Consider the following 12945-nt stretch of genomic DNA (forward strand, 5'->3'; position numbering starts at 1 on the left):
TACAGGGAAGGACAGATGTAAATAATGCCCTGGCGAATTGATAAGGGGGGGTCTGAGGGCAATCTGAGCGTGTAGGCGGGTGATTGGGTGCCCGCAAGGGGCAGATTAGGGTCTGATCTGATGGGTAACAGTGACAGGTGGTGATAGGGGGTGATTGATGGGTAATTAGTGGGTGTTTAGAGGAGAGAATAGATGTAAACACTGCGTTTGGGTGGTGATCTGATGTCGGATCTGCGGGCGATCTATTGGTGTGGGTGGGTGATCAGATTGCCCGCAAGGGGCAGGTTAGGGGCTGATTGATGGGTGGCAGTGACAGGGGGTGATTGATGGGTGGCAGTGACAGGGGGTGATTGATGGGTGATTGACAGGTGATCAGTGGGTTATTACAGGGAAGAACAGATGTAAATATTGCACTGGCGAATTGATAAGGGGGGGGTCTGAGGGCAATCTGAGCGTGTAGGCGGGTGATTGGGTGCCCGCAAGGGGCAGATTAGGGTCTGATCTGATGGGTAACAGTGACAGGTGGTGATAGGGGGTGATTGATGGGTGATTGATGGGTAATTAGTGGGTGTTTAGAGGAGAGAATAGATGTAAACACTGCGTTTGGGTGGTGATCTGATGTCGGATCTGCGGGCGATCTATTGGTGTGGGTGGATGATCAGATTGCCCGCAAGGGGCAGGTTAGGGGCTGATTGATGAGTGGCAGTGACAGGGGGTGATTGATGGGTGGCAGTGACAGAGGGTGATTGATGGGTGATTGACAGGTGATTGACAGGTGATCAGTGGGTTATTACAGGGAAGAACAGATGTAAATATTGCACTGGCGAATTGATAAGGGCAGGTTCTGAGGGCAATCTGAGCGTGTAGGCGGGTGATTGGGTGCCCGCAAGGGGCAGATTAGGGTCTGATCTGATGGGTAACAGTTACAGGTGGTGATAGGGGGTGATTGATGGGTGATTGATGGGTAATTAGTGGGTGTTTAAAGGAGAGAATAGATGTAAACACTGCGTCTGGGTGGTGATCTGATGTCGGATCTGCGGGCGATCTATTGGTGTGGGTGGGTGATCAGATTGCCCGCAAGGGGCAGGTTAGGGGCTGATTGATGGGTGGCAGTGACAGGGGGTGATTGATGGGTGGCAGTGACAGGGGGTGATTGATGGGTGATTGACAGGTGATCAGTGGGTTATTACAGGGAAGAACAGATGTAAATATTGCACTGGCGAATTGATAAGGGGGGGTCTGAGGGCAATCTGAGCGTGTAGGCGGGTGATTGGGTGCCCGCAAGGGGCAGATTAGGGTCTGATCTGATGGGTAACAGTGACAGGTGGTGATAGGGGGTGATTGATGGGTGATTGATGGGTAATTAGTGGGTGTTTAGAGGAGAGAATAGATGTAAACACTGCGTTTGGGTGGTGATCTGATGTCGGATCTGCGGGCGATCTATTGGTGTGGGTGGATGATCAGATTGCCCGCAAGGGGCAGGTTAGGGGCTGATTGATGAGTGGCAGTGACAGGGGGTGATTGATGGGTGGCAGTGACAGAGGGTGATTGATGGGTGATTGACAGGTGATTGACAGGTGATCAGTGGGTTATTACAGGGAAGAACAGATGTAAATATTGCACTGGCGAATTGATAAGGGCAGGTTCTGAGGGCAATCTGAGCGTGTAGGCGGGTGATTGGGTGCCCGCAAGGGGCAGATTAGGGTCTGATCTGATGGGTAACAGTTACAGGTGGTGATAGGGGGTGATTGATGGGTGATTGATGGGTAATTAGTGGGTGTTTAAAGGAGAGAATAGATGTAAACACTGCGTCTGGGTGGTGATCTGATGTCGGATCTGCGGGCGATCTATTGGTGTGGGTGGGTGATCAGATTGCCCGCAAGGGGCAGGTTAGGGGCTGATTGATGGGTGGCAGTGACAGGGGGTGATTGAAGGGTGATTGACAGGTGATTGACAGGTGATTGACAGGTGATCAGGGGGGATAGATGCATACAGTACACAGGGGGGGGGGGGGGTCTGGGGAGAATCTGAGGGGTGGGGGGGTGATCAGGAGGGGGCAGTGGGCAGGGGGGGAGATAAAAAAAAATAGCGTTGACAGATAGTGACAGGGAGTGATTGATGGGTGATTAGGGGGGTGATTGGGTGCAAACAGGGGTCTGGGGGTGGGCAGGGGGGATCTGAGGGGTGCTGTGGGCGATCTGGGGCAGGGGGGGGAGAAATCAGTGTGCTTGGGTGCGACATAGGGTGGCTGCAGCCTGCCCTGGTGGTCCCTCGGACACTGGGACCACCAGGGCAGGAGGCAGCCTGTATAATACACTTTGTAAACATTACAAAGTGTATTATACACTTTGTATGCGGCGATCGCGGGGTTAACATCCCGCCGGCGCTTCCGTATAGCCGGCGGGATGTTGTGGCGGGCGAGCGGTGACAGGCGCCGGCGGAGGATCGCGTCACGGATGACGCGATCGCTCCGCCCATGCCCTTACAAGGACCGCCGCCTCTGTGGGTGAGCCGGTCCTTAAGGGCTCCACTTCCCAGGCCGCCCCTGTGCGTTAGGCGGTTGGGAAGTGGTTGAAGCCAACAGCAAGCAAGAAAAATAAAATATCTCCAAGGAGAAAATGTTAAACTTAGGTTTTGCATATGGGCCTCTGTCTTTTACACTTTAGGTATTCTTTACCTAGTACAACTGACACTACCTAGTACAACTGACACTACCTAGTACAACTGACATTACCTAGTACAACTGACACTACCTAGTACAACTGACATTACCTAGTACAACTGACACTACCTAGTACAACTGACACTACCTAGTACAACTGACACTACCTAGTACAACTGACATTACCTAGTAAAACTGACACTACCTAGTACAACTGACATTACCTAGTACAACTGACACTACCTAGTACAACTGACATTACCTAGTACAACTGACACTACCTAGTACAACTGACACTACCTAGTACAACTGACATTACCTAGTACAACTGACACTACCTAGTACAACTGACATTACCTAGTACAACTGACACTACCTAGTACAACTGACACTACCTAGTACAACTGACATTACCTAGTACAACTGACATTACCTACTACAACTGACACTACCTAGTACAACTGACATTACCTAGTACAACTGACATTACCTAGTACAACTGACACTACCTAGTACAACTGACATTACCTAGTACAACTGACACTACCTAGTACAACTGACATTACCTAGTACAACTGACACTACCTAGTACAACTGACATTACCTAGTACAACTGACACTACATAGTACAACTGACATTACCTAGTACAACAATGCACCAAAAAAACAAAACTATGACAAGTATAATAACAGTGGTGATAATAATAAGGGATGATAATGTGCACACCTACATGCCCTTTGTCGTCCATTTCGTTGTTGGTGAGTTTGACGCGGTCAAAGCTGATGATTTGCCGCATCCAGGTCTCTCCGGAGCAGGGGGAATCCGGGTGGATGTAGAGCCTGGGGGTGATACACGAGTGGTCCGTGTTTCCGGCCACCATCCACTGGGAGCTGTGATAGACGTACCTGCAGGGAGACAGAAGCTGCATGACAACACGAAAATATGGTATACGGGGCGGGGTCATCCAACTACAACACCCAATCAGCTCCCAGAGAATAACCCTGTACAGCCTTACCGACCACACCCTAAAATCTGCTCTGTAATGTCATGCGGGTGCAGCTGGTTGTCTGAGATGTTCTGGCTCCATTGCTGGGACAGCAGCCCGGAGGACGTCGGATGACATCAACGCGCACCAATGACACCAATGACACGCATTGTGGAGCGCAGAAGAAGCCGGACCTGGCAGCCGGCCTGGCCAGGTCGGGCTCGCGACCGGAGACCACCGGGAGCCTGCGGAGCGGCGCCGAGGGCACAGCTTGGCTGCCACGGGCTGGAGGATGCCCCAGGGAAGTGGATTTGGATATTTATTTTTTTTAAGCGCTGCCTGAACCTTCCCTTTAACCAGTATACTATCCAATCACTGCCGCAGCAGCGATTGTAATTGCAAAATGACAATCGCAGGACATGGCATTTTGTGAGGGTTTGCTCTTCAATGTAAAGTATTGAAGTGCTGGCAAATCGCTCATAAATCACTGCACAGTGGCCCATATGCAATTAACTTTTTCACCTGCGTTTTCTCCTAGGAGATAATTTTCATCTTCTATTTAAACTAACTTTTCAATATTTCACAATTGAAAAAGCAGCCAAAGTTGGTAACAGTAAAAAAGGGTGCAGGCAGCTAGAGGACAAATCGGGCGCCGCCATTCACTCCCATAATAAATATCGTTTAATGGGCGCCCGATAGAAAAAAAGGGCGCCGGAGAAAAATAACGTTTTAAAAGCGGCGCCCGGAGACTTTTAATGTTTTATAACTGCTTCTCATGATTACACATTATTTAATGATTTATACACTTTTCAAACATTATTTTTAAACGAAAAACAGTACAATTTTTTTTTTTACATTATTTTTAAACGAAAAAACCGCACAATATGTTTTTGAAACGTTATTAATGCTTATCACAGGGGGGTCTTAGGTTTAGGCACCACCAGGGGGGTCTTAGGTTTAGGCACCAACAGGGGGTCTTAGGTTTAGGCACCAACAGGGGGTCTTAGGTTTAGGCACCAACAGGGGGGTCTTAGGTTTAGGCACCAACAGGGGGTCTTAGGTTTAGGCACCAACAGGGGGGTCTTAGGTTTAGACACCAACAGGGGGGTCTTAGGTTTAGACACCAACAGGGGGGTCTTAGGTTTAGGCACCAACAGGGGGTCTTAGGTTTAGGCACCAACAGGGGGGTCTTAGGTTTAGGCACCAACAGGGGGTCTTAGGTTTAGGCACCAACAGGGGGGTCTTAGGTTTAGACACCAACAGGGGGGTCTTAGGTTTAGGCACCAACAGGGGGGTCTTAGGTTTAGGCACCAACAGGGGGTCTTAGGTTTAGGCACCAACAGGGGGGTCTTAGGTTTAGGCACCAACAGGGGGGTCTTAGGTTTAGGCACTAACAGGGGGGTCTAGGGGTTAGGGGTAGGTACAGGGAGGGTTACTTAGGCACCAACAGGGGGGGTCTTAGGTTTAGGCACCAACAGGGGGGTCTAGGGGTTAGGGGTAGGTACAGGGAGGGCTACTTAGTAATTTTTTTTTTAAACGTTATTATACGTTTCACTATTTAAACGAAAGATTAACGTTTTTACAATTGCCGATTTAATGCACATTATTTAATGATTTATAACTTTATAAAACATTAATTTTAAACGAAATACAGTACAATACATTTTTAAACGTTATCCATGCTTATCGTTTAAAACTCCGCACCCCTTTTTTCCCAGCGCCCCTTTTTAAGGTACGCGCCAAAGTTGGTGAAAAAGTACTACCGAATTTATTTTGAGTATTTTATTGCTTTCTGGTGGCTTAAAAGGCATTTTATTGACAAGGTGTGATAATATCACTTAGGAGAAATCTCAGGAGAAAAGGGGAATTGCATATGGGCCAGTGTGATTTGAAATACTGTAATGCAAACTGTAAAAAAAATTGTAATAAATTGAAAGGACCAATCAGAATTAAAATCGCTATCACAATCGCTGGCAAAAAAGCTTAGGGACCGATTCCACTAGAAGCGGTGCGATGTGGCTACATAGCTGCATCGCACCGCGGGTGTCCTGAACCCAATGCTCGGCAATGGAACATTTTCCCGCTGTACCCTCCATATAATTCCACATCGGAAGATGCGGAAGTGACGCGGACGCCAGCAGAAGTGATGCGATATGGCTAAGTAGCCCCACTCGCTCACTTGTTAGTGGAAAGGGGCCCTTACCACTCAACGACCACCTAACGCCGATAGGCGGCGGCAGGTCGTAAGTGGATTTGCATGAAAACGGCCACTCGTTCGAGCTGCCGTAACATGTCAGTTCACGGAGGGTGTCTCCGTGAACAGCCTGCGAGCCCCCGATTGCGGTTCGCAGGCTAAATGTAAACACGCAGGTAAGAAATCCCCGGTGTTTACGTCGCACGGCGCTGCTGCGCAGCAGCGCAGTAAAGGAGATCGGCGATCCCCGGCCTCTGATTGGCCGAGGATCGCCGGCATCTGATAGGCTGCAGCCTATTGGAGGCGGTACAGGACGGATCGCTGTCCTGTGCCGCCCACAGAGAGAGGGAGAGGGAGGCTGAAGAGCCCACGCAGCACAGATCAGCCAAAAATAGCCTGGTCCTTAAGTGGTTTTAAAATCGCTAACAAAATTGCCGGAAAACGCTCATGAAATCACTTACAAAATGCTAATTAAAAACGCTAGTGATTGCACTACTGATTTGTAGTGGGTTCCAGGCCTTAGCTTGGTTTGCTCCATGCGTAACATTTATACACTGATCACACCTGTATCTCTTGGAGTCCACAGGCACGATATCCATGGCGATATAATACTGCTTGGCCGGGTCCAGTCCTTTCACTTTCACTCGCACAGATGGGAACATCCTTCTGCAAGACATAAATCCTCCTATTATTACTCCTCTCGGGATCAGCAATCCTGCCATCCAGACCTAAATTATCGATTGCAAGAAGCATGTAACAATGCATTCCCCTGTGTTTACACCGAGATAGAATGGAGATTATTAATACAGTCTAAAGGTGCATACGCACATCCAATTATAATTGCCCAATCACTGACCAATTTTATCAAAGGACTTGGAATACTATGAACAGATTGTGTAGCTAAAATCTCATACTACTTGGAAGTGGCACCTACACTATCATTACATGCGATTCTTCAAGCGGTTTTTGTATGTAGAAAAACACTGCAGATTTTCCCAAGTGTAAACCCTGCCTAGACGTTCTCCTCAATTGAGCTTTAGCTTGCTGGAAAGAGCAGGAGGATTGTGGGAATTTTACTGGACAGCTTTTTGCAGACCCTAAACCCTCCCTTTGGGCATGTTCCCACTATAAGCATTTGCCGATTGTTTTAAGCGCTGGTGATTTTAGAAATTGCCCTAAAAGCGCTTCTGCAACAATTTCCTCTTAGAGTGTTCACATTTGAGCATTTTGATTTCTTTCCGCTCGCAAAAGTGCTGCCTGTACCATTTTCTGAGCGCTTTGGCTCAATGGAAGGTATAGGGAAATTGCAAAGTGCTTAAAACAGCACTTTGTATAGCGATTTCCCGAGCGCGTTTAAGAATAAATACATTGTATTTATTCTTTTCCGGGTCAAAGAGTTCACTTCCTAACTGACGTCAGGAAGTGAAAATCTCAATCGCTCATCAAAAGCGGTTTTCTAAGCTCAAAGCGGAAGGAAAAGTACTTTAAAAGCTCTCAATAAAATGCTCATCGTTTGCTATAGCGCTCCCGATTTATAATGCAAACAAGGCCTTTGTGCATGCTACTAGCGGCATGTTAAGGTGACCATATACTGATAGACTTGCAGCAGATTCAACCATCAGATCGATTTCTGTCAGATGCCCGTGAAGTCGAATTTGACAGGAATCTGATGTGTGCCACATTCTAGGAACAGATTTCCAATAGATTGAAAATCTATTGAAAACCGATTAGATCCAATGCCACTCTATGGGCCATCGATCTGCTGCCAGACTCTATCCTGTCGGATAGATCAAATCGATCGAAATCGGACGCAAATGGATTGATTGGCCGATCATGCATCAATTGATGGCTGAAATAGACCAGTGTATGGACCCTTTTACCACACAGAGATATATATACTGTATCACACTCCAGCCATCACCTGTACAAGAGTCGGACAGGACGCCTCCGTACCCTGAAATCTTATCTCTATAAAGTTTGATTTGAACGAGGCTTTGCTTGGCTCATTTATAATAATCAGCTCTAAGCTGCTTCTCCCGAAACTTCTCACAAATCTCTTATGAAGTCTGAAAATTTTAATGTGCTCAATAAACCAGAGATCGGGGTCAGAGTTCAGAAGTGTTTTAAATGCGTTTTTTGTGCGTTTTGTGCTTGCGTTTTCATGAATTTTTCTGATCAATGGTATATATTACAGTAACATTTTCTTTTTTAAAAAGGCATATACAGTGGAGGAAATAATTATTTGAACCCTCACTGATTTTGTAAGTTTGTCCAATGACAAAGAAATGAAAAGTCTCAGAACAGTATCATTTCAATGGTAGGTTTATTTTAACAGTGGCAGATAGCACATCAAAAGGAAAATCGAAAAAATAACCTTAAATAAAAGATAGCAACTGATTTGCATTTCATTGAGTGAAATAAGTTTTTGAACCCTCTAACAATAAAAGACTTAATACTTAGTGGAAAAACCCTTGTTTGCAAGTACAGAGGTCAAACGTTTCTTGTAATTGATGACCAAGTTTGCACACATTTTAGGAGGAATGTTGGTCCACTCCTCTTTGCAGATCATCTCTAAGGTTTCGAGGCTGTCTCTGTGCAACTCTGAGCTTGAGCTCCCTCCATAGCTTTTCTATTGGATTAAGGTCCGGAGACTGACTAGGCCACTCCATGACCTTAATGTGCTTCTTCTTGAGCCACTCCTTTGTTGCCTTTGCTGTATGTTTTGGGTCGTTGTCGTGCTGGAACACCCATCCACGACCCATTTTCAGTTTCCTGGCAGAGGGAAGGAGGTTGTCGTTCAGGATTTCACGATACATGGCTCCGTCCATTTTCCCGTTAATGCGATTAAGTTGTCCTGTGCCCTTAGCAGAAAAACACCCCCAAAGCAAAATGTTTCCACCCCCATGCTTGACGGTGGGGACGGTGTTTTGGGGGTCATAGGCAGCATTTTTCTTCCTCCAAACACAGCGAGTTGAGTTAATGCCAAAGAGCTCTATTTTGGTCTCATCAGACCACAGCACCTTCTCCCAGTCACTCACAGAATCATTCAGGTGTTCATTGGCAAACTTCAGACGGGCCTGCACATGTGCCTTCTTGAGCAGGGGGACCTTGCGAGCCCTGCAGGATTTTAATCCATTGCAGTGTAATGTGTTTCCAATGGTTTTCTTGGTGACTGTGGTCCCTGCCAATTTGAGGTCATTCACTAACTCCTCCCGTGTAGTTCTAGGATGCTTTTTCACCTTTCTCAGAACCATTGACACCCCACGAGGTGAGATCTTGCGTGGAGCCCCAGAGCGAGGTCGATTGATGGTCATTTTGTGCTCCTTCCATTTTCGAACAATCGCACCAACAGTTGTCACCTTCTCTCCCAGCTTCTTGCTAATGGTTTTGTAGCCCATTCCAGCCTTGTGCAGGTCTACAATTTTGTCTCTGACATCCTTGGACAGCTCTTTGGTCTTTCCCATGTTGGAGAGTTTGGAGTCTGCTTGATTGATTGATTGATTCTGTGGACAGGTGTCTTTTATACAGGTGACTAGTTAAGACAGGTGTCCTTAATGAGGGTGACTAATTGAGTAGAAGTGTCTAACCACTCTGTGGGAGCCAGAACTCTTAATGGTTGGTAGGGGTTCAAAAACTTATTTCACTCAATGAAATGCAAATCAGTTGCTATCTTTTATTTAAGTTTTTTTTTTTTCGATTTTCCTTTTGATGTGCTATCTGCCACTGTTAAAATAAACCTACCATTGAAATGATACTGTTCTGAGACTTTTCATTTCTTTGTCATTGGACAAACTTACAAAATCGGTGAGGGGTCAAATAATTATTTCCTCCACTGTAAAAGCATACATCTGCGTCTCCATTGAGATACATTTTGTGCGTTATACATGAGTTTTTGAAAATTGTGTGTTTTTACATGTGGCCCATAGATTATCATTAGAGGCAAAAACGCTAGCTTATCCGCAACACTAGAGTTTCTGTCTAGTGTGTTCCTAGCCTTCAAAGTGGACCTGAACTCTTGCACAGGACAGAATGAAAACACAGAGAAATGCACCCTGTATGTATTTAGAGAGTTTAGCTTCTCTAATTTCTCCCTTGCCAGTGAATAATCACTAGTGTAATATGATCTCTCTGCTGTGTCAGCTGACTGCCTCGGGAGAGCAGCTAACACAGAACACTATGTCTGCTTCCATGAAAGCAGGAACTAGACACACTGCAGATTTATTGCCGGATTTGTATCAGCTGTAACACAGTAATGCTTTTCTTTAAAGGTTTTTATGCTGTTGCTTATCTCTTAGAGCAGAGAGGAAGTTCTGAGTTCAAGTCCGCTTTAAAGCTAACCTCAAATATAGCAAAAGAAAACTCAATTTGTGGGTGCCCTACTTGACAGCAATCACACAACCAATAATTCTAAACATTATGTCCCACCACTATGACCTGATATGACCCAGTCTGTAATTTTTGCTGTCAGCGCTGCTTTTTAATTTTTAATTAAAAATTTTTTTTTTTTTATTTTTTTTTAGAATCCCCACTATAGAAAGTGGCTTATTAAGGACCGCCTTACGCCCATAGGCGGCGGCGGGTTTAAGTGGTTATTACATGGTGTCAGTTCACGGAGACTGTCTCCGTGAACAGTGTGCGAGCCGCCGATCGCGGCTCGCACGCCTAATGTAAACACGCAGGGAAGAAATCCCTGCTGTTCACATCATACGGCCGTAAGGCAGATCTGCCTATCCTTCAATGCGCAGACGGATATTCGTCCTGCGCAGTATAAGGAAGCTGGGGAAGGAGGGAGCGCAGAAAACGCTGCGGAGGGGGGCTTTGAGGAGCCCCCGCTCAGCCACACGGAGCGGCGGCGATCAGACCCCCCCCCCCAGCAGGTCATCCCCCTAGTGGGGAAAAAAGGGGGGGAAGTCTGATCGCTCTGCCTTGCTCACGATCTGCGCTGCGGGCTGGAGAGCCCACGCAGCGCGGATCTCAAAGAACAGCCCTGGTCCTTAAGTGGTTAAGCAATAAACATTTTGTTCTGTAGCGAAATTGCTTTATTTAAATACATTTATTGAAAAATATAATAGTCTATCCTTTATTATTTTTTTATTCAAATATATTTATTGCAAAATATTATAGTCTATCCTTTATTATTTTTTTTCTTTGTAAGCATAAAAAGGTTTTCTTTATTTTAGTTTTATTTCAATATTTTCAGACAATTCTTCGTTTTGAATTATTGCTAAGAAACTGCTGCAGCTTTATTTCTGGATTGGGAGTCTGGAAACAGAGTAAAGTGGTCTGAATGTCAGCATTTCTAGTTTGCTCTAAAAGATTCCTCACAGCTTGAAAGCTACTATCCCAGAATTATTTTTAGCAGAACATCACTGAAATGGTTGAACTTTAAACACAGCACTTTGTCCTGCTATTCAGCTTAAAATCTGCATCCAAACTGTAGATAACAGTATCTTTGTTTACATTCCAATGCTGTTGCAATGAGTGTAAACACAGTGTGAGGCCTGGAACCCACTGAAAACAGCAAACGCAAAACGCTACCGCTAGAGTTTTGTCTGAGCAGTTTGCAAGCGGATTCATGCGCGTTTGCGGTCGCGTTTTGCAACATTGTATTTTTTTGCTCAGCGGTTGTGTAGCGTTTTGCGTTTTGCGTTTTTATCCTGATTGGTCCTGTGAATTATTTTTAATTTTGTTACAGTGTGCTGAACCGCAAAACGCTAGCAAAACCGCTCAGTTTAAGTTTTGCTGAGCGTTTCTGCTAGCGTTTCAATACTTTACATTGAAGCGCTAACGCTCCCAAAATGCTGCATGTCCTGCGTTTGCGTTTCTGGGAAACGCAAACGCTCCTGTGGAAGTTGCCCCATCCATTAACATCAGCTGAGCGTTTTGGCAAAACGCTAGCGTATCGCAGCGCTGCCAAAATGCTCAAAAAAGCGCTCTTGTGGGTTCCAGCCCTGACAGGTGAAAAGGAGCTCTCTGTAAAGCTTTCTGCGCTTCAAGCACACACAGAGTACAGAATAGCTCCTTAAAAAAAGCAGTTTGAATAAAATGCAATGACAGCTTTCAAAGCAAGATAAACTACACACTTTGGAAACGTGTAATTTGTAGACAGACAATATTACTTGTGCACAAAAAGCAAATATGAGAACTGTATGAGTAATAACAAGTAGGAAACCACGTTTTTATTGAATGTTATGTCAGAGTTTCAGACCATTTGAAATGGATAAAAACTGACATAACAATTTCTGTAGTGTTGCTCCCATCTGTACACTCCAATCTCCTGGCAATTGAAAAAAAATGTCCACGTCAAATATTGTTCTAATAAAAAAAATTGGGAAATAAAATAGTTGACTTATTGAATGTTGCTCGGGTGGATGCAGTACTATGCGCTCCTGTGGGACCTGACATAGACTTCCTCCCATTCACCATCACACAACAATTTAATGCCAAATTTGAAGATGGAAATAAAACTAAAGTAACTCGATACGCAGTGCTGCACAAATGTCAATCCATTTCTATGGATAAAAACAGATCTATCTCGCCCCCAGGACACTACTGAACTGTTAGTGCCTGCTCTTATAATGTCTCGCCTGGACTATTGTAATATACTGTAATATACTACTTTGTGGACTACCAACTAACGGACCAGCCAAGCATAGTTCTTCTCGCTCTTCCTCTGCTGCTCCTCTCTGTCAAGCTCTTCATTGGCTATCAATTAACCCGAGGATCCAGTTCAGCGTACCTATTATTCAGCCACCAAGAGATTTGGGCACAGGGTAAGGCCGATAAACAGCTCACCCCGCTCCTGCACAAGTCCCGGTGGTGTTAAAGGGGCACTATGGTGAAAAATTGTAAAATTGAACATATGTGCAAACATATACAAATAAGAAGTGTGTTTTCTTTCCAGAGTAAAATGAGCCATACATTACTTTTCTCCTATGTTGCTGTCACTTACCACAGGCAGTAGAAATCTGACAGACGTGACAGGTTTTGGACTAGTCCATCTCTTCATGGGGGATTCTCAGGGATTTATTTATTTTCAAAAGCACTTAGTGAATGGCAGTTGTTCTGTCTAACTGCCAAAAAACTGTAGCGAGCAGGGAAGC

General features: G+C 45.4%; 1 protein-coding gene across 8 annotated transcripts in view; it reads right to left on the minus strand.

Moving 5' to 3' along the window:
- TBX22 (T-box transcription factor 22) overlaps positions 1 to 12945 on the minus strand; it is a 140850-nt gene that overhangs the window by 33529 nt on the left and 94376 nt on the right. For 7 of the 8 annotated variants that reach the window (XM_068250068.1, XM_068250067.1, XM_068250069.1 and 4 more), the window contains 2 exons: positions 6407 to 6508; positions 3394 to 3568 (listed from right to left, as the gene is read on the minus strand). In XM_068250068.1, the coding sequence (XP_068106169.1) occupies positions 3394 to 3568; positions 6407 to 6508 (277 nt within the window). Of the gene's footprint in view, positions 1 to 3393; positions 3569 to 6406; positions 6509 to 12794; positions 12878 to 12945 lie in introns of those variants that run through there. The other variant, XM_068250071.1, reaches the window with a different exon arrangement.

This window comes from Hyperolius riggenbachi, chromosome 8 (genome assembly GCF_040937935.1).
Source record: "Hyperolius riggenbachi isolate aHypRig1 chromosome 8, aHypRig1.pri, whole genome shotgun sequence".
NCBI classification, from domain to species: Eukaryota; Metazoa; Chordata; class Amphibia; order Anura; family Hyperoliidae; genus Hyperolius; species Hyperolius riggenbachi.